General features: G+C 39.4%; 1 protein-coding gene across 1 annotated transcript in view; it reads left to right on the forward strand.

Annotated features, from left to right (window-relative positions):
• The first annotated feature begins 5,891 nt into the window (after positions 1-5,891).
• cblb (Cbl proto-oncogene B, E3 ubiquitin protein ligase) overlaps positions 5,892-25,262 on the forward strand; it is a 53,533-nt gene continuing 34,162 nt past the window's right edge. Inside the window, exons 1-4 of the mRNA XM_037749488.1 lie at positions 5,892-6,148; positions 8,112-8,291; positions 8,843-9,093; positions 25,032-25,178. Of these exons, the coding sequence (XP_037605416.1) occupies positions 8,124-8,291; positions 8,843-9,093; positions 25,032-25,178 (566 nt within the window). The 5' untranslated portion in view covers positions 5,892-6,148; positions 8,112-8,123. The remainder of the gene's footprint in view (positions 6,149-8,111; positions 8,292-8,842; positions 9,094-25,031; positions 25,179-25,262) is intronic.

The following is a 25,262-nucleotide window of genomic DNA, read 5'->3' on the forward strand; positions in this document are numbered from 1 at the left end:
CTGTGGGGATGAAGCAAGCTTGCACTATTATCTTTAGAAATATTCCTTATCTCTTCCCTCCATGCGTTAGGCGACCACCAGGTCGGGCTGTCAGATCGATGTGACACCCAGTAAGTTGTGTATGATTGGATGGTATGTGATGTTTGGGTGGTGAAACATCTTGCTCTGTGAGTCTGGTCTCATCTGATAAGGGTGGGGTCCATGTTTGGCTTGGTGGGCACAGCTCAGCTCTCCTGATGTTCATAAGCATTCAATAATCACATAAGAACAGGCTTCCATACTCATATACACGTATTATTTATTAATACACATAGAAAGGGTTGTGCTATGTTTTGATACTTGATATGATAGTACGGGTACATCACATTATTGAAACGTATTCATCAAACATTTGTCTTAGTTTCTAATGTAATCATGCATCAGAATTACCAGCTGACTACATAAAAAGAGGGGGATCTGGGAAAATGTGGGATGTGTAGGCTAAAATTGTCATAAGCTAAATACAAACAGCAACTAAGGTAAAAAGAATACTTGGTTTAAAGTCATCAGTCCTTTTAGTGTTTTGAATGTGTAAAGATTACATATGCATGACGGTATACAGTAGATTACATTTATCCATGAATTGTGAATTTACAGCCAATTCTCCTCGTGCCCAGATAACTAACATGTCAGTAAAGCGCATTGACTTGATTTTGATTGTTTAGATACGTTTAAATACATAAAGTTAACCTGACATTTATTAAAAGAAATGGTTCAGATTAACGTTCATTCCAAACTACCTCTCATCTCTGCTTCATTTTACTCCCATGCTTCATTCAACTGCAACTGGGTTGTTGACGTGACATAGCATTTTCACTGTCACACAAGATAAAATGAATATAATTAGTATATTATACATATATATAATTAGATTTTTTAAATTTTTTAGCCAAATATCAAAATTGTCTTATGATGTGACTGTTTCAAGCATGGTTCAATAAATTACAACTTTTATAAAGTAAAAAGAAAGCATACAAATAGTGATAAATACCTGAGGCATAAGAGTTCATTTATGTTTATTTTAGTAAATACTAAAGCAATCTTTTTTTTTACCATTACATTTTATCACTAAATACCAGGCAATTCAATTGACAACTTTATTTAGTTGAAGGACCCCATTCAAGGCCATGTTACTGAAGCCCATATGACATGTGTACATGACAAGTCTTTGTCTCATAATTGTTTGGTGTGACACCTGTACTTTCACACCGAGAGAATAAAGATGTCACACAAGTGGACAAGGTCTCTTTAAGAAGCATTTTAAATAATTAAATACGATTGGTTTAACTCCATGTTATGCTTTTTTGACAATTTTCAATGTTTTTAAATGCAATAATTACTGCAGTTAAAATATTTTCTGCAATTTTTGCATTTCAAAAATGGAGTTTTACAAAAGAAAATACTGCATATTTGTCAACAACCCAACTACCAGTTTACAGCTTAGTTTAACTGTCAGCTCTTTGATGAGCAGAGTGTATTTTAAAGAGGAAAGAGAGAAAAAACATTTTCTTTTCTATTGAGGTACACCTCCCTCTGGTGGGCAAATTTCAGACCTAAAAAGTACAATCAACTGTGATTTTGTTAATAAAATGTTGCACTAACATAAGTTTTTATTTAGTCTTTATAGAGGAACTACGCCCATTTTCAATTTTCATACATGTTATAGTGTAAGACAGTCCAAAACATTTAAGTAAACATCAACAACTCTCAATGTCTGTTGTAAATTGTATAGTTATGTTTGTGCTTGAAGTTATATTTGATGTATTGTGTATAAAAACATGTGCACACACAAACTGGTTGTCTGCACACATGAACACATGTGCCTACACTGTATATATGAGATGTAAGGTTCTGTTTTCTGTGTGTACAAACAGAAAAAACATCACTTTCTTTAATTTGTATGTTTCCTATGACTTCTCTCTGCATCTTAATTCTGTGTTGCCACTCCAGTTTCCTTATACAGGCTAATCACTATATGTAATAATGTTTGATATTCTATGTATAGGCTATGTCTCTTAACTTAATCACTGGTTTATTCTGGTTATTTAGTTGTAATGTGACTGGTCTCATTGCTGTTGTGGTTGTTATGGTTGTTATGGTACACCCACGCTGCTGCTTGTGTCATTTCCGGTAGAACACTCTTCGTTTGTTCACAGTGAGAGGAGTTGTGTGGATTTTATTTGGGAGCGGCCCTTCAGTCCATCTCCTCTGTTTGTGCATTAAGACACCTGCTGCAAGCAAGAACCACACAGGAAGTTAGGACTCCAGAATAAAAGCATAAATCGCCTTTGCTTTGGGATGTGATGGGAAGTGATCAATGCAATCAATACAATGCAAGTGTAAGTAAGCCTAAGTGAACGTCAGTAAATGAAATGTATACACAAATGCAATATACACAAAGTCTAATTGGACTCCAGGATACTCTTCATCTTCTACAGGTGCATCATTGAGAGCATCCTGACCGGCAGCATCACCGCCTGGGAGGCAAGGCAAGGCAGCTTTATTTGTAGAGCACATTTCAACAACAGGGCAATTCAAAGTGCTTTATATAAACATTCAAGAACATTGTGACAAAGTGCAAAAGAACATTAAGACATAAATAAAACAGTTATAAAAACATTAAAGATTAGAAAATAAAAACAAGCTAAAAATAAAAAGCTAGAATAGAATATAACACACAAAAGTAAAAGCTCTAGTGCAGTATATAAGATCATTATCTGGTTTAATAAAAGGCAGCAGCAAACAAGAAAGTGTTAAGCTTTGATTTAAAGGACTCAGAGTTGGAGTTGGTCCTGCAGGTTTCTGGGAGCTTGTTCCAAATATTTGGTGCATACAAACTGAACGCTGCTTCTGCATGTTTAGTTGTGACTCTGGGGACACTAAGCAGACCTGATCCAGATGACCTGATAGGTCTGGAGAACATAGCAGAAGATCAGAAATGTATTTTGGCCCTAAACCATTTAGTGCTTTGTAAACCACTTTTCTTTTTTTAAATTTATTTACTTATGTGATTTTCTTTTAATGAGCATTGTTGAAGGGAGCCTGAGATCTAAGATTTTCATTGCCAACGACTGCTTCTTTGTAATTGGTTGCACATGACAATAAAGAACTTTGAAAAACTATAAAAAGCTAAATAATAAAGATAAAAACAAATGTGTAATGTTTTAATTTTGTGAATGTAAACAGTAAATATGCATACATGTGTAGATAAAGACAATTACCCTGTTATAAAGTCAAATAGTATTGGTAATTACAAATTATCCTTCACTGTTTTCCCGTCTTGTCTTTCCCGTCTCCCCTTAGTGAGACAAGGTGAGAAGGTCAGTCATCCGTGAGGGACTCGGAGTAGAGCCTCTAATCCTTTGCTGGTTAATGTGGCCCGTAAAGGGAAAGGGAAGTTTGGGTTCCCCTGCTGGAGCTGTTGACCCCGCGACCCGACCCCAGATAAGCGGTTGAAGATGATGATGAGTGAGTGTTTTCCTGTCTTCTGCTCCTTTTCAGTGCTTCATCAATGTGCTACTTACGCCTACAGAAGGCCATGTGTCCAAATGTGCTTTTAGTCTTCGTAACGGGGTGAGTTGCCGTAAAGTGGGAAACTGCCTAATGTGGGACACTTAAAATGCCTAAATGCTTCTAAACTATTATAGTCTTTATTCATTATTTTATATGTATTTATTAATATTTAGCTATAGTCTTATTGTTTGTTTGATGTTGTTTTAGTCTCCGTGTAACATCCACATGTAAGCCTAGGTTTATAACAGAAATAACATTAATTAAGGTGATTTTTAGGCCACTTACCAGACGTCTCAGTGTCCCATATTTCTGACATGACTGTCCTACATTAGAAAATCAAGATTTGTCTGAGGCAACTTGGCACTACGAGTACTGATATGTCTACCATGTCTTTTATGAGTGTGATATCTTAATTTGTTTTTTGGTTATGGTTTGATTAGGACACATCCTGGGGATTTGGGAGTGGTACTGGTTTTGGATTTAATGTATTGGCTTCAATATATTCCAGAAATGTGAAATACATTAGGCTAATTCACCTTATAGAAAACAACAACATCAAATGAACAGAAAGGTGTTTTGAAATCATTAAAAAGCTCAATATTATTATCATCCTCTGGGGGTCATCATAAAGCCTTTAATCTGGAGTGTTGAGTGTCTCTGTTCCTCTCTGAGTCCCTTTAACTTGACATCAGTGACACCCTCACAGAGCACCAATGGGTGCCTCTCTGGACTCTTCTGTCATTGCGTTGGTTGGTTCCTGGAAAATATTGCTTCATACTCCCAATGACCCTCCCACCGCTGGAACAGCTGCATCAAGCCAGCTGGAACATAGACACACTTAACCGGAAGTAACCAACCTTCCTTCAGAATAAAGGAAGAAGCTGTGGCATTATTGAGTGGAAAGGAAAAATACTGGGGAGACTAGAATAAGATTAACTTAAAACACTTAATTGAACGACAGCATTGAATGAAAGGTGGGCATATAGCAGCGCGATGTATTTCAACATTTTTCATTTCAAAATTTATTTCGAACATGTAGAATACAAACAAATTAAGAAATAAAAAATAAAGAAAAAGTGAATGATCGTACCAACAAGTGATCAGTCAGAAACAAGTAGTATTTACATACAATGAAAAGCATAAGAAAAATAAATTGTCAAACACTTGATGTCTTGATTTACATATTCCAAAAGGAGTGAGAAGAAGTATAAACTTATTTAATCCCACCTCTTCTCCATAAATCAATTATTAATTATTAACCAGCTTCCTTATTGAGCCATACATATACTCTAATTAAATTCTCCTAAATTTGTCGAACTCTAATTATTACCTTTTATCTGTGTCATACAGAAATATAAATTAATTACTGATATAATTATCCTTATCAAAATATAAACCTGTTATCAATCCAGAATACCAATTCATTACTTATAATATAACTTAATCACAATACCAATTCATTACTTACATATTTATCTTAATCATTTTGACTAGTTGTTATCTTTTCTTATATGCGCAAATTATTATTTATAATATACAAATTATTATATACAATATGCACATGCAATACAAACTGCAGTACATACATACATACATACATACACATACACATATACATACATATATATATATATATATATATATATATGTATGTATATATACACATATATACACACATACACATACACATACACATATACATACATATATATATATATATATATATGTATGTATATATACACATATATACACACATACACATACATACACATATACATACATACATATATATGTATATATACACATATAAATATACATACATTCACATACATACATACACATACACATACATATATATATATATGTATGTGTATGTGTATGTATGTCTATGTATGTATATATATATATTTGTATATATAAACATATACATAGACATACATAGACATACATACACATATACATACATATATACATATATGTATGTATACACATCTATATACACACATACATATACATACACATATACATACACACATATATATGTATATATTTATATATATACACACACACACATACACATACATACATCGCACATTGCACTACATGCACACATTGCATACCACATATACATATATATAGACATATATACATATATACAATACACAGCATCCAACCATGCATACATTATTCTTATACCCAAAATCAAATATCCACAAATTTGCATTATTCTTTACAGAAAAAGTAAAAAAATAGAAGATAAATGATTTTGTAGGCTTTATTTTGAAATGTGCAGCAGGATGTGATGTGTTTAAAGCCTGCTGTCTAACTTGACAGAGATGTGGACGCACTAAACCTTCTGTAGGAGCTGCGCGTTGATCCAACTCCTCCGACCGCAACAGCTTCTAGTGTTTCTCGTGAGACACGTCTGTGATCATATGGAGGCTTTATTGTGAAGTGAAGGGATTAAAACACGCTGGAGACTTTCTCACTCTCTCCTCTCTGGACTCTTGGACACTCCTTAATTTTTTTTTTTTATTCGCCTTATGTGGACCTTAGTTCAGCAGCAGGATCCCAGCAGACAGTCCCTGGTGGTTTGGTAAGTTCACACTTTGTGTGTGTTTTATTCTAAATGATCGATGAGTTCCTGTTTAAAACACCAGAGAGACTGTTAAAGGATCTATAGGCGAGCAGAGAGCCAGAGAGGCTTCACAGAAAGCTACCCACGAAAAAACACACAATGTAGGAGGTCATAGGATGGTACAGCAGCCTGCAGCCAGAACAGCAACACTACTAGTAACAACAGAATATAACACCAGTAATACCAGCAGATCACTATGGAGGACCACAGGAGGCACAGACATATCAATAAAGCATTTAATTGATTAATAACTAATTGCACAATAAAAATAATAAATATTATATTAATTAATCTCTGAATAAATACACTAAATTACAAAGTAATTCAATTATAAAAATGAAATATTAATCTATAGTTCAAATTGAAAAAAAGGTATTTACAAAAAGACCATAAAACAGTAATTAAGTAAAATACATTAATTAATTAATGAATAAATAATGTCATTATTAAGGGAAATGCTAATGTATAATTATAAAACCTGTATTCTTAATTCAATTTGTGCATCCAGTTATTTATTCCTCTTTTTAAAACAAATATAATTTTAAATTCCATTATTTACTTATGAATTCATTAATGTATTTTAAACTGTTTTTGTGAATCCCTTTTTAATTTGAACTATTTATTGATGGATTCATATTTCATCTGTAATTTTTTTTCTTTTAATTGCCCATTAAAATGTCAAATAAAGAATTTAGTCAATTTATTCATAGATTAATATATATATATGTATATATATATTTGTTTACAAATGTATTAATAAGATAAGATAAGATATTCCTTTATTAGTCCCACAGGATAGGATAGTGCAGAAACAAGAAGCATCAGTAAAAACAAAAAGCAAGATACAACACATTAAAAAACAAAAGTGAAACAATATATAAACAATTTTAATAGAAGGAAATATATAAATAGGAACAATATATACAGTACGGTACATATAATGTCTATTTTTACTGTACGATTAGTTATTAATCAATTAAATGCTTCATTACTATTTATGTGACTGTTGTGGTCCTCCATATATCACAGCATAACCAGTGTAATCCTTAGTCTAACCACAAAATAAAAAAATTTATAATCAGCAGTTTATTACGTGCAATATGGTTAGTTTCATTTTGCAGTTAAATCATGAGTTATTATTATTATTATGTGTGATCATCAGAGGACCACAACACTCCCGAGGGAAGACAATAGCATGCATCAAAGATTCAGACATGAAGCCCACACAGGACTATAATAAACATTTGTTATGTGATTTGATGTATTTTGATGACCTCTAGTAAATCAAATAAGATCACTAAATGAACCGAAGACCCTCTGCACACCTTCGAAGACCTCTGGCGGTCCTTTCCTTTTACAAACAGGCCTGTTAGGCGTCAATCAAACACAAAGAGAGCTTTCAGGTATCTGTTGAACAGTGAGTTATCTAACGGGGGACACCTAAGCTCCAGAGGGTGTACGTCTTCCTCAAACAAACAAAAAGTCAATAAAGATATTGGTTAACACAAGCTGGTGTTATGTGAGACATGACTGTCCCACATTAGAAAATCAAGATTTGTCTGAAACAACTTGGCATTAGAGTACTGATATGTCTACCATTTCTTTTATGAGTGTGATATCTGCATTTCCTTTTCTTGGTTTGATTAGGACACATCCTGGGGCATTTCAGAGTGGGACTGGGTTTGGATTTAATGTTTTAATTGGCTTCATATCACAATGTATTCCAGAAATCTGAAATGCAAAAAATGTCCCACAGTAGGCTCATTCATCCTACTATTGGTTCAGTTCATTGGAACGTACTTTTGTTAACAAACTAAACAGATCCAGCTCTCTTTTTGTTTCATGTAAAAGTGGAGGAATTGACAAGCAGCCAAAAAAAGCTTCAAAATTTGACCGTCTGTAATTCCTTTTCTCGGCTCAGTGCATTTAGGAAATGGCAACTGCTCTCAGTGGCCGCAACCCCGGGGGACGAGGACCCAACCGAAGCAAGGGGCGGATTTTAGGCATCATCGATGCCATCCAGGATGCGGTGGGGCCGCCGAAACAAGCGGCTGCCGACCGGCGGACTGTCGAAAAAACCTGGAAACTCATGGACAAAGTTGTAAGTCTGGAGTGATAAATGCATCAGGCCTGTCTGCCAGATGGTAGCAGATGCACACGCAGAGGTGGAGCTAATGATAAATGGGGTGCACATGTATTCTCTGATCATTCTCTGATTCACTTAATTCAAGTATATGTTTGATATCCTCTAATGTTACACGTCTAGGCTCGTAAATATATGCACATATCTATGATAACTCATGTGTCCATGAACATTGATTTGTTAAACCTAATACAACCAGATGGTAAATAGTGATAGGCCTTCTGCTAACATTGCTAGTTAGTTGGCCGAGGTGGAGATGTGTGTTGAATGCAATAAGGATAATGAAGTAATTTGCATAATGCTCTTTATTTTATGTACTCTTCTATAATACTCTTTTATTATTGACCTCAGTTTGCCTTTGAGCAGAGTTAGAGCTTCAAAAATCTGCATATAAGATGCCATCAAATGTCCATGTGATCCTGCTTGGCTGTTCTGTCAAATGCTTGCTCACTTTTGGTAAATGCTGGAGCATCAAGCAAGCGGTCATTAATGGATTTCTTTTGCCACAGGTCCGCCTCTGCCAAAATCCCAGACTTCAGCTGAAAAACAGTCCGCCGTACATCCTGGATATCTTACCCGACGCCTACCAGCACCTGCGACTTACACTGGGCAAATATGAAGAGAACCAGAGACTCACGCTGCTCAGTGAGAACGAGTACTTTAAAATCTACATCGACAGCCTTATGAGGAAATCCAAACGGGCCATCCGGCTCTTCAAAGAGGGAAAGGAAAGGATGTATGAGGAGCAGTCACAGGACAGGTAAGAGAACGTTTTGATTTTGATTTTACGATGACAATGGAGGGTGACCGTGCTCATGGCATACAGAGGGTAACTGACTTGACCTGCTTTGACCTCTCACTGGAACACCAAAGATTACAGATTACATTTGTTAAACTGGACGCTGGACCAAGGTGCAATCTGAACAGATGAGTTTTCAGTCTGTGGCAGGAGATGGGTAGAGTTTCCGCTGTCATGATGTCAACGGGAAGTTTGATCCACCAACGTGGAGCCAGGACAGCCGACTGTCATGACTTTGTTGAGCTGCAGCCGGGCCCCCTTCGTAGTGGTAACTGGCCGCAGCAGAGCGTAGTGGAGAGATGATTGTTCTGTGACGCCTTCCAGGCACACTGGGTAAAGCAGACAATGTGAAAGTAGATTAATAGATTACTGTTCTGTTGATGATTTAAGCATTAAAATGCTCTTCTTCGTTCAGGTGCCCCTAGTTCCAAGGCTGCATGTGTGCAGTATTCTGTGGGTTAAGCATGTCAAGTAGATGCTGCAGGATGCCCTCTATTCAGCTCAGCTGTCACTGTTGTTTTAGAATAATATAACAGACAGGATGTGAGTCGTCTCTGGCATCGCTGCGCTCGTTTTCTTACTCACTGACAACGATGGTCACGGTGGTAAAACAAGAGATGACAGAACTGAAAGTTTCATCAAAACTAAATGAAGCTACATTTCATCTATAGCTCAGCTTTGTACTTTAGATGTGTATCATCTTACTGCCCACAGCATCAATTTAAATACACAATTCACTCATATCTGGCATACATTGAATTTCAGATCTAAAACTGTGTGGTGATATACCTCTTAGTTCTAGAGCTCACTATATCTTACTTAAGGTGTACTCCAATTAACTCCAACATGATCTTGATCATGAGGAGGCAGGAGTCAATGCGGCGTCTATGTATATGTGTCTATGACTGTGATGATGATGATGATGATGGTGATCTTAAGTGAGAGGTTTGCCCGTTGCAAGGGTTACAGGAAGGACACCCAGCAGTTCTATCCTCTCCACGGTCTAATTTGCAAGCTGCGACATATCAAACACTGATTTTGGTTTGTGGCCCTGTAACCGTCCGTCTGGCATGTCATCTTTACTTAAGTCAGCCCACCGTGATGGTGATGTGTTAGATGCGAGCCTGACTGAGTCGGATTAAAGAGAGAGAGGGAGGTGAAGACGGAGAAGTGAAAGAGAGGAGAGTTGGAAGGAGAACAGAAAGCAGCGGCATATTTAGCAGAAAATGTACGTTGCAGTGTGTTTTGGTTATCTGTGTGTAGCAGCCGATGCTGCTGAATTCTTCATCTTGTGATGCATTATGCTAAAAAATGTCACATTACTGCAATTGCTGACAGGAAGTTTGCCATTATCAAAGCTGCAGTGGGTAGAAATGGAGCAAATATGATTAAAAAAAGTTATTTTTACAAAACGGTCACTATATCCTGACAGTAGTGCATGAGACAGGTAATCTGAACAAAATCCTGTTCCTCTGTGTCCTCCGGTGTCCTCCTAATGGCATCTGCAAGATTTCACAGACCGGAGGAAAACAACCAGTCAGAGCTGATCTGGAGTCTGCCGTCTCTGAGCAGCTGTCAATCACTTGCAACCTCTGATCAAACGGTCAAACTCTGCAGCGCTGATCAAATATGAATCAATATTCTGTTACTGTAATGCCTATTTCTCACCTCAGATGTTTTCAGAATCATCTTGTAGTGTACTGTTTAGTTGTAAAATGAGAAAGTTTGTGACCCGGCAGCCATGTTGAGATCAAGTTGAGGAAATACCAAGCACCGCCCACCAGCCGGAGCACAGCCAATAGGAACGCTCTCTCTCTGAAATGACCAGTGAAAGTCTCCCGTCACAGGCTAGATTTTTTGAAGCCTGAAAACAGAGCCATGAGGAGGAGCAGAACTTTTGTTTTCTCTCAGAACACTTGAATTACAATATACTGAAAGGTTATTATTATGTTTTGCCCAATGATGCCAAAAATATTCTGCCTACTGCCACTTTATATAATAGCGTTTTTGTATCAACCATTTATTTGGGATTATCACAACGAAATTTGCTTTGAGCTTGCATGATTTCCTCTTTAGCAATGACCTAAAACACATTATGATCAATTAGTATTGACTGGAGCAGCGGATGTCAGGAGAATGAGACAGGATGAGTGGAAACTACTAAGTAGTCAAATTGTTATGGATGATAGTAAAGTACTCTGCAAAAACAATGCTCCAAAAAAAGCATAGAAAGTGGACTGCCTCATTATAAACCACTGTATGTTTTGAAAGACACGATACGTCTTGTTTTTGATACCATGAAAGTGAATTTAGTTCTTTATTTGTTAAACAGTTCGTGCGAGAGAAGAGCAAGAGATAATGTCGGGTGTGAAAGAGGCTCCAGTGATTCTCTCTGGTTGCCATGTGCAGAGCAGAGGGAAAATCCCCGTGCACTTTACATCCTGTTCATATATTTCCTCTCTGGTTGAGCTCAGAAAGCAGATTTTTTGATCTATCTGTGTGTTAACAGTATTTACAGTAAACACTACACATTGCTTTTGTACTTACAGTAAAAAAGGAAATCCAAAAAATGTTAAGGATTTTTCAAAACTGACTGTCAAAGTTGATCACGTGATCAGTTATTCCGTACATTGTAATTTAGCAGTTTTTGTTTGGAAGTCACATGATACTACGACTCCCTTTAACGCACACTACTCTCTGCCTCTCACATTTTCGGCAGGTTTAAACAGGTAGGAATACGCTGCGTTTAACATCTTTCATATTTGCATTTCAGAGTCATGCAGGATGTCTCAGCCGTCCTGATAGAAGGACTGAATTATTTTTGATAAGCAGTGAGAGAAAGTTAAAGCATGATTAGTTGAGAAAGGAAAGCTCCTGCTTTAATAGATTAAAACCTAACAGGAGGTCCTTGCTGCCACTTTTTAATTTGGTTATTTAATTACTTAAATTACTTAAAACTTTACTGAATATTGAGTTTGATTTCACCTCGGTTTTATTAAAAAGTGGACACATTATTGCATTACTGGCAAAAACAATTTAGTACGACTGTTGCAGGATTTCATTATTGACTGGTGTTATTGACTTTATTGCATTGACTTTCATTACATTAGGGCGAGCTGTTACTTTGTGGGCAGGTGTTGCTGGACGCCACAAGCATCGTCTGCTGAAGGAGAGTGACTCAGACGTGTTTAGCAGCTTCTTTGTCTCCTCCACTGCTTTGACACATGCTCTCATACTGCACCATCCCTCCTGGTGAACCGGAAGACCGTCCTTCAACCAGGGGTCTCGTTTTCAACAAAGCTGCCCCACCCCCCCAGGAAGAGCGCCGGACTATGAAGCAAATTTTACGTAGTGGCCAAATGGTGGAATTACAACTTCCGTTTCCGTCACGTATCATTCTCTCTTCTGAGAATTAAAGTAAATTTCAGAGTAGGCCGGGGTCTACTTAACATAGAAATGCTGTTGCAGTGTGCTTATTATTTTGCTATTTTCATTCTTTAAAAGTCACCAGAATGCAGGACACAAAGTCTCTGAAACTCAAATCTTTGATTTACAAATCCTCCCTATTTTGAAGTATGATTTGATGAATTTACTGTTTTTCAGTAGTCAGCCGTGCTTCATCAGGGAAAGTGTATAACTCATGTTTTACACACAATATCCTCTGACAAAAGATGCATGAAAGAAGCAAACTGTCTTTGAGGAAGTAGCAAAGTGATCTCACATCTGTCTCCGGGGACGTGGGTACCCATATGTGTCCTGCTGTGTCTTTGTCTAGCACAGGTCTGTTTCATACGCTTCATTAACTGCTGTGATCACCCCCACAAAGCTTTGTTCAGGGCTGCACACCGTTTTGAGCCATCTGATGTTCACGCATCACCCCCCAAGCCCCCAGCCTTCATTGTCCTAGCCTCCACATCTGACCACCTGATCCCCCCCGCCCCAATGCATCTTTCTTTTTCACAAGCTGAGCAAGACATTGACATGGATGTGATAGGAATATTAATTAGGAAATTAAAGGATGGAAGAAGATAGCAAACTACTGTTCTTGTTAAAAAGTTCCTGTCCTTACTTTAAATGTTCATGTCTCTTTGAGTTAATTGTCTTTGACCCTGACGTTATATTTGCCACTTAAGCCTGAAAAACAATTTGCTTTTGTAGCCTCTTTTGAATCAAAATGCCCGAGAGCCCCTCGTGTGAGTCTGCAGGCTGTTTTAGTTAATTAGGCAAATTGGTTTCCTTGACATTTTTTTCAAGATCCTTTTTAATTAAACCTTTTGTAGAACAATCCTTTGGCACCATAACACCTTGGCAGTGACTCTCTGCATTTGTCAAAAGAGATCAGTGTAGAAGATGAGTCAACAATGCACGGTGGCACTTCATTCTTTATTCAGACAGATTCATCTTTTCTCAGATAAAATCTCTTCTCGAGAGAGAGACCTGCTGCTTGCAACCACAGCATAAAATGACATTGACAAACACAAGAGCTCTGGCTCTCATAACTCACTGCTGCAAAGGATCAATTCACTGCATGATATGTAATTTGCTGAGGCTGAGCTGTAAAACATAAAGTTGTTCTTTAAATGGCACCAGTGCTTGAAGTGCCGGTATACTCCCCTTATTCACATGTTGGCCGGTAGAGCAGTCCCTGGGCCCTTGAGCAAGGCACCGATCCCCTAAAAACTGCTCCCCGGCTGCTGTATAGTAGCTGCCCACTGCTCCTAATATATCTACTAGGATGGGTTAAATGGAGTATAGTTACATTTTACTCTGCGCTGTGCTATGTACATGTCTTAATTGCTACATTGAATAAAAGATAGTCTACTAGGAGAAATTGGGTTTGGAGGGACTGTTTTTGACTTAAAATTATGCAATTTTACATTATTAAAATATGACTATTTATAACGCTCTAAAAGTTTAGCAATTACTTTATTATTTATGCATATTACAGCTTTCGTCTGAACATTTAATTCTTCTGGAAGTTTTTGCCCTGTAAAATCCTATTCTGTAAATCAAAAGAGCAGATTCAGAAAAGTTTAAATAATATTTCAATAATTATATTTATTCAGAGAAAAACAGTTCACTAATTATTGTAGAAAAAGTATGTGAACGTTGTATTGATTATAGCACCCTTGTTCTCACCCTTGTTCTCACCCTTGTTCTCACCTCCGTGCCGTGCGTTGGCTCGTCTGGACGCTCTCCACATTGTTTTTTTAATGTTCTCATGAGTCTCGGTGCAAATTCACCGGCGTTGCGTGATTATGAATCACCCAGACAACCTGATATGGAGAGGGCAGAAAAGAGTACCGGCAGCCAGCTTGAGCACTGAATGAGACATCTGCCTCTGCATTAGAAATCTATGAATTTTAATTAACCGAGTCAGAGTATGCAACATCACAATAATGTTCATTTTATACATTTTTGAATGTCTATAATATTTTTAAGCCATTTAAATTAAATCAAGCTTTGTGCATCATTGTAAATATTGATATAAAAACATTGTTTTAACGATAGGAGATTTCTCTTCACCCTGAAGACAATAACAATAGATGTCAGTCGTCATTCACAAAAATATAAATATATAATATGTTGTGTTTTATGACAGATGCGGAAATTACATTTCTGCTCATTTTGCAGATAAATGGCAACTAACAAGGCCTGCTACTTTAGCTTTGACTCTTAGCATAGCATACACATGTTATCATATATATATATGTGTGTGTGTGTGTTTGTGTGTGTGTGTGTGTGTGTGTGTGTTTGTGAGGGCATGTGGCTGGGCTCTTTCATGCCCTTCTGATGCAGCCACAGAGCACGTCTGAAGTGATGTGCTCAGCAGAGCGTTTTATAGCCGGCATGACAAGCGTGGCTTTAGCAGCTTCCTAAAGTGATTGTCTCTAAATCAGCTGGATTAAAAGTGCACTTCTTTTGCCAGGAAGCAGAGTGCAGCAGATAAAAGACAATCTGACCTCCCTCCCTCCATCCATCCACTCGTCTGCTCCCGTCTGATTGTGCAAAGGAACATGTTTGAGGAACCTGCTCAGTAATAAATGAGGAAAAGGTCTTTTCTAGATTACTTCATCACTTGAATATCATGAGCAAATAACTCATTTGTGATTCGCTGACTCTGGAAGTACCAAGGTACACAGTGCAGCTCAGTGCTTAGTCTAATTGCCAGTTTATCAGGGGAATTATTTTAATGATTATGTAGGGGAAGTATGAAGGCTTGCTTTTAAATATTTCTGATTAGAGGTTGAGCCTCTGCAAGCCTGACAGTGTTTGCTATACATCACCAAAGTCATCATTTGGAATTATTCATCAGGAAACCTTTAGAAATCATGATGAATAGAAGTCTGGCAAGCCTTTCCAGTTCAAGGAGAGGAGGTCTCGTATCTCTAGCATCTACATGACAGCCAACTAGTTGATGTTTGCTTTACATTCTTTTTCCCCGAAGTATATACAGAGTTTGCTGTTTGTGGTTAAATATAAGATTACTGTTCTTTACTTAAACTTTATCACTGTGCAGCTGAGAGACCTGGAACCAGCTCCGGCTACAGGTGTCACATTTGTCATATTTTCATAATAAATAGCAATTTATATACCTTCATTTTTAACATACCAAGCTATTGCAGAAGTCATATCACACTGTAAAAGTGACATTCAATTCACCTCATGTTAATAATTGATTATCAATATTTAGAGAGTCTAGTGAAGTTACTTAGTTACTTATTGTTTGGCACGGAGGGATGCAGACACAATCATTCATACAGTAACTTTCTGTTTTCAGAGCTTAGTTGGACTTTCCTTTTACCAGTGCAGGCTGTAGGAGGACAGATGGAAGTGATGTGTCTGACTGCTCGCCGTCGGGCCCGGCCGCAATTTGATCTTTCGGAGGTTGAAGCGGGTTCGGTTTAGGCTATAGAGTGAAGGTACTGACATCATATGAAACTAGAAAACCTTATGAATCCATTGGTACCAACCGTGTCACACTAGCTTGTTAAGAAGGAGGATAAATAACGCTCCTATGTTACGCAAAATTTTGGCGAGGAAAAACTGGCATGGTGATTTTCACAGGGGTCCCTTGACCTCTGACCTCCAGATATGTGAATGTAAATGGGTTCTATGGGTACCCACGAGTCTCCCCTTTACAGACATGCCCACTTTATGATAATCACATGCAGTTTGGGGCAAAATCAATTGTTTTGCATGCAGTATAAATGTGTTGCCTATTCTAAAAAGGTTTATTTCTGTATGACAGTTTTCCTAAAATGTAATTTAAAAAAAAGTAATATATCGCCTTGCTTACAGTATTGCAATTTATTGAATCGTTAGCCTAGTATCATGATACATATCGTATCACCAGATTCTTGCCAATACACAGCTCTGGTTTGAAGTACTAAGCTGAAAGGACAGGAAGTGTTTCCTGGTGACTTTTTTTCTGTCTTTCATTTAATACTCTTTATAGTCTTTATAGCCTAGTCTCATATTTAGTCAATACTGGCACTTCTTGGCAGTCCTCTGATCTCTTGAATCTACGTGCATGATATTTAATGTGGAATGTAGTTAGGTATCCGGTATCAGTTCTGCAGAACGATCTCGTACGCGTCCTCACATGCCGGTACGTCACCGCGAACAGTCATGCTTTTGAAGTGATGATGTCACGCGTTCCCGTGGAAGGCTTTAAAGGCCTGAGCCTGGCTGAGATGAGTAAGCTTCCAGAAAGTAGAACCATCTGGGGAGGAAGCGGAGCAGCAGAGGAGGAAGCCAGAGCGCTTCAGTCAGGAACCAAGAGGCTCAGAGCACGGGGGAGGTGTGTGTGGGTGCGTGGTGAGGGTCGTTGCTAGGCTTACTCACTGCACTCTGACTAAGGTTTTCTCTCAATCTGCTGACACACATTGTGTGGAATGGGCACGGAGGAGTATTTCCTCTATGACTCGAACTTAAACCCAACTCACTCATGACATTTAAGGAATACTTCACCCATAAAAGGACCATTTGACACATTTTAAAAACGGGAAACCCGCTAAAAATAGGCGATAAACTCCTTTCCCATTACGAGTACGCCGTGACGTTGCACTGGCCTGTGTGTGCTTTTTTTTCCTGGTGTGTCCTATTCGACGACATGGATGCGCCAGCCGGCACCAGAAGCAGAGTTAGTAAGATGTTACGCTGGTTAATTATTTTTGTATATATATATATCTCAAACCAGAGTTTGGGATTGTTGGAACAGTGGAAAGTCTAACAAAGATGGTTTTGATGAGTGTGTTTTATGACGATCAGCAAGGTAAAATGACCATTGTCTGACTGGAGTCTGGTGGCTTTGTACGTTAATAAATCATAATAATTGTCCAGATCCCTGTTGATTTATTTTATTAAATATTCACTTCGACGCAGATCACAAAGCATTTCAAAGGAATAGGGGGAGGAAATTAGCGCGTGTACCCAGTCACGTCATGTTTCCATCACTGCCGATCGGAGCTGGAGCCGATAAGTTCCTATGACCTTTGTCCCAGGAATGAATGCTGATTGTAACCTTTCCCACTGAAGACAAAAGCCAGATGTTAGCGGGTGTTAGTGGTATGGTTGGAAGAAAATATCGAGCATCGCAATATTTTGTTTTGTGATACTGTATCGCTTTTCAAAAACCCTGTATCGATTTTTAATTAATAGTTTACATGCGAAGATGAACTCATCCGATACTTTATTTCATTTCCAAAGAGATGCACCATCTCAGTGTATGAGTCCCTCTACGCCAAATAGCAAAACCTCCAACACTCGACTGACCAGTGGTGTAACTTCATCACTGGCTCAGTCAGTCAGGGACAGGTTTCTGTGTTTATAGGGCCGGCCCTGCAGCTGAGGTCATCAATCAAGAGCAATAAAAAGCACAAGAAAGATAAAGAATGGGGGAAAAATACAAAACCACAAGAGTTTGTGTTCATGAAGATGTTTTTTAGCCCATTCATCCTGACTCAGAAGCTCTGATTATATAATGGACGTGTGAAGAGGAGTAAATCACAGATTTCTCCTCCCTCTCTCTGGAAATAGAGACGTACAGTAGGGAACAGACCGTTAGAGTTAAAAAGAGAGTCTAATAGGAAGCACTCAGGAAGAAGCCCAGCTTAAAAACTTAAACTTTATTACACTCATAGGCTGGGCAATATGACGATATAAACCGTCAAAACGATATCAAAATGTCAATGATTTTGGCCGTATTGCCCAGCCCTATTTGATACGTATATTTGGTCATATTTTAGTTTGAAGCTTCCTTCTTTTTCCTGTTAAGTTTTTGTTACTGCATCATGCTGATAATACAAACTCAATACTTCCTGTATCCCTTTCAGATTAAAAGCCCCGTAGCATTTAAGTGGACAGAATCCCTTCATTTCCTATTAAGGTTTTTATTCTGAAACTTTTGCAGAAATTCAGTGACCTGCATGAAACTTTTAAATGTAGTTGAATGTCTTAAAGCTGTGGAAGTGTAGCCTACATTATGATGAGTTTGCACATTATATGACAATCCGGGCAACTGGACAGAGATAGGAATGAGTCTTGACCTTGACCTCCACAGTTTGGACATCTGACCCTGGATGCACGTGGGTCACCTGTCCAACAGACCAGAGGGAGCGAGGAAGTCGAGGATCCATGATCGTCACTTCTTGTCCACACTGAAGGTTGGTGGCATTCTTCTGCCACTTAGGTCGAGGGTGCAGGTCGGGTTCATAATGCCGGATGAAACTCAACCAGAAATGACCAGAAAGGGTTTGATTATGGCGCCATCTCCTCTTCCCAATCAAGTCGGTGTTGATGTACTAAGCTTGAGGAAGAGAGTCGGCCCTGCCACCCAAAGAGCAGGATATTTTGAGTGACTGGGTCAGATCGGCCACGTTGGAGGTGATGTATCCCAATGGTTTGGAGTTCAATATTCCCTCAAAATCCACCAGCACAGTGTGGAGCCGCTCTAGAGGACAGGCATGAGGACGGGCGGAGCACCTCTGGAGGACGACTTGACGGAAGCTCCTTGGGTGGATGACCCCACTGGAGGAAGGCCACGGAGATGGGACCCTGCTGGAGGCGACCGGACAGCAGAGACCGGTGACAGGACTAGGAGGTCTGGCTGGACGTCAGTGGAGGTGACAGCCTGAAGATCTGGCAGGGCGGAGGCAGCAGGGTACCTGTGACACCAGTAGAAATGGATTGGATTTACTATCTCCCAGTTCTCCCAGACTTCAACTTCGTCCGCCCTGGTTTGTCTTTCAAGACGTGGTCACATGGTGCAGCTGCATCTGGTGTGTTTTGAGTGGGAGTAGAGATGAAGGACGTTTTAATCTGTAAAAAGCTGGAAACTGGCGTGGCCTCCTCAAGCTCTCTCTCTCTCTCTCTCTCTCTCTCTCTCTCTGCCTGTCTGAGCCTCTTGGCTCTAGAGATCTGAGAGTTTAAGAACCGCAGTTCTCGTGTGGCCTCACATGCTTGGTCATCTAGTTTCCTGTAGTAATCCTCAGCTTCCATTTCTTCTTCCTGTTGTCTCCGGATTTCTCGGATTTCAAACCTCTCATTCAACAGGAAACACCGCAGGAACCTCAATCACGTTGTCAGCAGGCTTTTACAGCGAGGCGCGGACAGTCATCAATTATCTGACTCAAACTCAACCTAAACATGCATGTGATATGTGATATGTGATATGTGATGTGTGATATGTGATATGTGATATGCTACTTCAGTACACTTTAAAACTAATATTACTGGGGCCACTACAGAAAATTGCAGATGAACATTCATTATGAATTCACATTATAGACACCACCGACTATCCGTGTAACAATTTGACCACAAGCCATGTACTAGATTTCCACCTTGTCTTGTTTAGCAGCTCATTTTCGACCTTCTGTCTCTGTCTCTCTGTCTTAATGGACAGCGTTCTGTAGCTCTTTTCTGTGACAAATGATTTGCCTGAATAATTGATGCTAATAACAATCCAACGAAACAATTAAATCAGCGACTCCTGAGTGCCCTCCCTCTTCCCATTTTTCCTCCGTCTTTCTGCTTTGACCCGCAGTGTGTTTTCACCCAACCGTCCCTCCCACTCCTTCTCCTCTGCACTCTGTATTCTCCTCTTCGCCCTCATTGCAGCTGATTGTCCTCCGCCAGCCTCCATCCTTGTGGCGGCAGCAGCAGCAGCAGCAGCATGTTAGAGATCTGATAGACATCTCATGTTTCTGATAGTCCCTTTGTGAAGCCATTACAGTCCCTTATGGCCACTCTGCTCTCACCGTATCTCTGCTGTCAGCTGCACAAACACACCTGGTCCTATTGGATCAAAGCATGTAGCTTTTATTCAGGTCGAAACATTTTAAAAAAAATGTTGGTAATGGTTATCAAAATGGGAAAGTCTTTTTATGGTACATCATTATCAATTAACTGCATTATTTTGAGACTTCTCTCACTGTTACAGTGAGCTGGAGGAACAACAGTTTGTGACAGAGGTTGGTGATATCTCTGAGGTGACAGGAAACCAGTAGGAATAGAGGTAGTGGGCGGTTGAGCTGCACTGCAGGTGTCACCACAACAACGGAGTGACACCATGTAGGCTGCGTTCAGCAAGTTTGTGTTTTCACCCGATTCGACTGTTTTCAGACCATTAAATAGGTCTTATCACTCGCTATAAGCACCATAGGGGCCTACTATGCCATAGGGGCCTACTACGCCTACTACGTTGTAAAAGTGAAAGTGAAAGTTAAAAGCAACACGTTAAAACATGTTGTAAAACTGAATGAAACGTCATGTTTTGAACACAAACAAAAAGGCTTCTTTAGTTCTAGGCAATAAAACTACAACTTAAAAAAAGTTAAGTATAGGGAAAAGCATAGTGTTTTGGGTTTAAATAATTACGAACACAAACAACTACACATTGTTGGTTTCACATGGGATGCGAACTCTGCTCTCCTTGGTGAAAGTCCTGTGTCCCATCCATCATCCAACCTCCACTCCTTATAGAATATCTAAACCACAGTGCCTGACTTCCGCTTCTGCTCCCGTCATAATAACTACCGTTGCTTAAAGAGGTCGCTGTCGTGTTCTTTTATACCTTCTTTCGGTGATCTACTATGTGAACAGATGATACTAGTGGATGTAGTAGGCCCCTACTGACCCACATCTATGAGGCTTACAGCGACTGATAACGCCCATTTAATAGCCTGACAACCGTCTAATCGGCTGGTGTTTTGCTCTATTTTATCTTTATTGGATATACATGTACTGTATATGCACATAACAGAGCCAGCTGTGTTAGTCAGCCAACAGTTTGTGGACACCCGGCTCCACACACTCTGAGTACATTAGCCCTAATGAATGGGCTGGCTTTCCTGGGGCACAGATTACACAACCAGTCTAATGGCACAGGGCATGGCAAGGACACTCATGGAAGATTAACGAGCCAAACCAAGTAGGATGTTATTGCAGAGGACTTGACCATACAATCTGCCCTTTGTCCAGTGAGATTCTACAAAAATACATCTATCTGTCTCATCGTCAGTGAGCAGAGCATGATGCAATAAGCAAAGAGTAATTGGAGCTGAGCCCTGCTCCACAACGAGGTTTGAAATTGAGTTCAAATCACAAGCATTGTGTAAGAATCGGCAGTGTTTACCTCTGCATCCCAATGGAGGATTTTTTTGGCTGGTCCTTGGTTGATTAGAGACCTAATGCTGACTGGAGAGCATGAAAGCATGAGCATGAAATTACTGAGACGGGCTTGGCTTTGTCAGTGCAGACACGCACACACACACACACACACACACACAGTGGGGTGTATGCTACCGCCAAGGCACAGAACAGTGATTCTCACTCATCCCACTTTAACCTGCAGCTCCCCTCTTTACTTTATTCCAGTCACTACTCTGCAATTGCAATGCACGGGAAACCCTCTGGATTATTTGACATCTTGATCAATCTAGTATGGAAAGAATGCATCTGGTGTTTGCCGTTTGAAGGAATTGGAGTCTCAATGTGTTTTCTAAGTAGCTTATGCTTCTTGTACTCAGTCACAGTCGTGGATTGAGTCACACCACTGTCAGCGTTGTTGTGTTAACCGCATGCAAAAGCCGTGTGTGCGTGGTCAAGGACAGAAAGTATACGCAGCTACTTTGTCGTGAATAATTTCACCCAAACAACATTGAGCTTTACTGTAGTCTGTTATCAGAACACATTTCAATCATAAGATAGATCATACCTGCTTCACTTTGTAAATACCATCCAGATGTATAGGCCAGAGAACTGCACTGCTATTCAGTACCTTCAGCATGAATCAGCAGTCCAACATATACTAAAGACAGGTTTATCATGAGAATAAGTGCACTCTGATTTCACAATAATAATAATAATAATAATACATTTTGTTTGTATAGGCCTTTAAAAAGTACTCAAAGGCACTTGACATGGTAATAATGAGAATAAAAGCAACAAGAACAGCTACACCAATCAAAGAGGAAGAAGGAGGGGAGGACTAATGGATCACACATTAAAAGCAGATTTAAAGCTTCAGTAGGTAGAATATTTTTGGCATCATTGGGCAAAACATCCATAATAACCTTTCAGCATATTGTTATTCAAGTGTTCTGAGAGAAAACTAGACTTCTGCTCCTCCTCATGGCTCTGTTTTCAGGCTTTAAAAAAATCTAGCTTGTGATGGGAGACTTTGACCAATCACAGGTCATTTCAGAGAGAGAGAGCGTTCCTATTGGCTGTGCTCCGACTGGTGGGCGGTGCTTATTTTGTTGCGGAGATATCTACTGAAATGAGCATGCTTGCCCTGGCCCCTTGAAATACCACTTGTACCTGGAGAGGAGGATAGCGAGTCACTAGTCTGCCTTCAGTCCAACATGAGAGGACGGAGAAGTAGAGCTGCCCTGAGAGCTCGTCACGTCGAAGGTAGAGCGTCCGTGTGTTTGTTAATTGGATTAAATCCAAAGCAGAAGAAACAAGAAATTTTAATTGATATTGGAAAAAATGACACAGTGTCACCCCAAACACAGACCTACTTAAGATGATTAATTCAGTGGAGTAATTCTTGAATCGCAGAGGAGGTGGGGTAAACAAAACTTATAGCCTGTCGTGTGCAGGTTTGAAAAACGAATTTAAAAGTTTGGATGATGTGCTCCAGGTACAACAAACACACACACACACACACACACACGCACAAAGCTTGTTATCAGCACCCCACAGCCAGTGAGCTGTCTTTGTCCCACACACTCACATCTTGGGCAAAGTCACCCTGTCTACTGTGTGTTACCCTGAAGTGTTTACGAGCATGCAGTCTAATCTCACAGGGAGCTAGAGACAAATCCCCATCCCAGAGGAGAGGGAGACGAGAAATCACCAACGCTTCCCAAAGAATAAGCTAAAAAATAACTCTCCTGAAGTGTCCTTCCCTGCTTCCCTTTAGGATTTAGGAATATTGCTAATTTATATGTGGCTGCTGGACTGTAAACTTAAACTGCACTATCCCTACCTCAGCTATTTCAGCAGTAATCTCACGACACACTTCAATACCTCATCAAAGTCTAACTGCTGTGAAAAAAGATTTAACTCCACTGTTCTGAAAGTCTTTAATTATCTCTCTCCGGTGGCATTGCTCCACTGTGTTTTATTAATGCAATTTAAATGCAAATTGTACATTGTTTGAATTGAATGGAAATGGATTAGAAAATACCAAATTATGGAGGGAAATATTTGCTCCCACCGGCTGGTGGGCGGTGCTCGGAATTTCTTCAACTTGATCTCAACATGGCTAAGCTAAACAGTACACTACAAGATGAGAACAGTTGATCATCTGATGGCACCATTTTTACAATACCAGCTGTGGTCAGATGTGCAGAACACGTGTTGCTAATGTAAAGATGTAAAGAGAACTGCAGCCTGACTAGCTAAGTAAGGGTGTGTCCATAAATCCTGATAGCTGCCCTGGTGAAGGCCGACACTGCAAACCTGACTGACTATTGATGGTACCGTGAGGTGAGGGCCTCCTGTATATATTGTAAATAATCACTGTTACTGAACTGTGAATACAGACGCTGCTATTTCTAATTCAAACAGACGTTTGAGTTGTCTTTCTTTTTGTGGTTGTGAACAGGATTGAACTGGAACTTAACTTTTTGGGGGTTTTGGGGAAAACAAAGCGGACTCTTTACTGAGTGGACTGAACTCAGAGACTGTGGGATGAGTCTTTCACGTGCACACTCATGCACACACCAATATTGCTTTGCTTGCTTGGTTTAATACACCTATTGAAAACTGAATGGAGTTGTGGTCTATTTGTATTTTGCATTGCTGGATTGTTCTGTACGGTTTGACGGAGCTACTTTCTTTCTGTTTTACAGTTATTATTCATCAGATGTGACTCTGACTGGCACCGCTCAACGTGACTTCTCTTAACATGACATCTACTTGATCAAACATCTTGGCTTGTGCTAGACAGTTAACAAGGCGTTATCGGTTTTAAACAATCAGCACTGAGTTGATTCGAGCAGCTGTGTCACTGTGACATTACATTTTAAAATTGCAGAAGTGACATTGCAGGCTGGGAAATGATAGAGCTGGTTTTGGTTTCGAAGTTATCACATAATGATCTCTGAATGTGATGGAGTGTGACCGTCATTACATCATGCAGGGCTCCAGATTAACTTTTTACATTGGTTGCACTGGTGCGCCCTACTTATTCATTTAGGAGCACCCAAACATTTTCATTACATCTTTTAGCGCCACAATAATACATTTAAAGTGTTTTGTCAGTTCTTCTTCTTTGTAGGCCTAAATTTGCAAATATGTCCAGAATTCTGAAGGTCAAATCATTTCCATATATGCTTAACTGTAATAAGTGTTTCCTCTCTCTTCTGGCCTCTTTTCTGCAGGAGGAACCTGACCAAGCTGTCTCTGATCTTCAGCCACATGCTGGCTGAAATTAAAGCCATTTTCCCCGGAGGACACTTCCAGGGGGACAATTTCAGGATCACCAAAGCTGATGCGGCCGACTTCTGGAGGAAATTTTTTGGAGAAAAGTAAGCTTTGCCTCATCTTGGCTGCTTCTCGTGCAATTACACGCAAAGATTCACTCAGTCAATACTTTATTTTGTTTGCAAAGA

Source organism: Sebastes umbrosus, chromosome 17, assembly GCF_015220745.1.
Source record: "Sebastes umbrosus isolate fSebUmb1 chromosome 17, fSebUmb1.pri, whole genome shotgun sequence".
NCBI lineage: Eukaryota > Metazoa > Chordata > Actinopteri > Perciformes > Sebastidae > Sebastes > Sebastes umbrosus.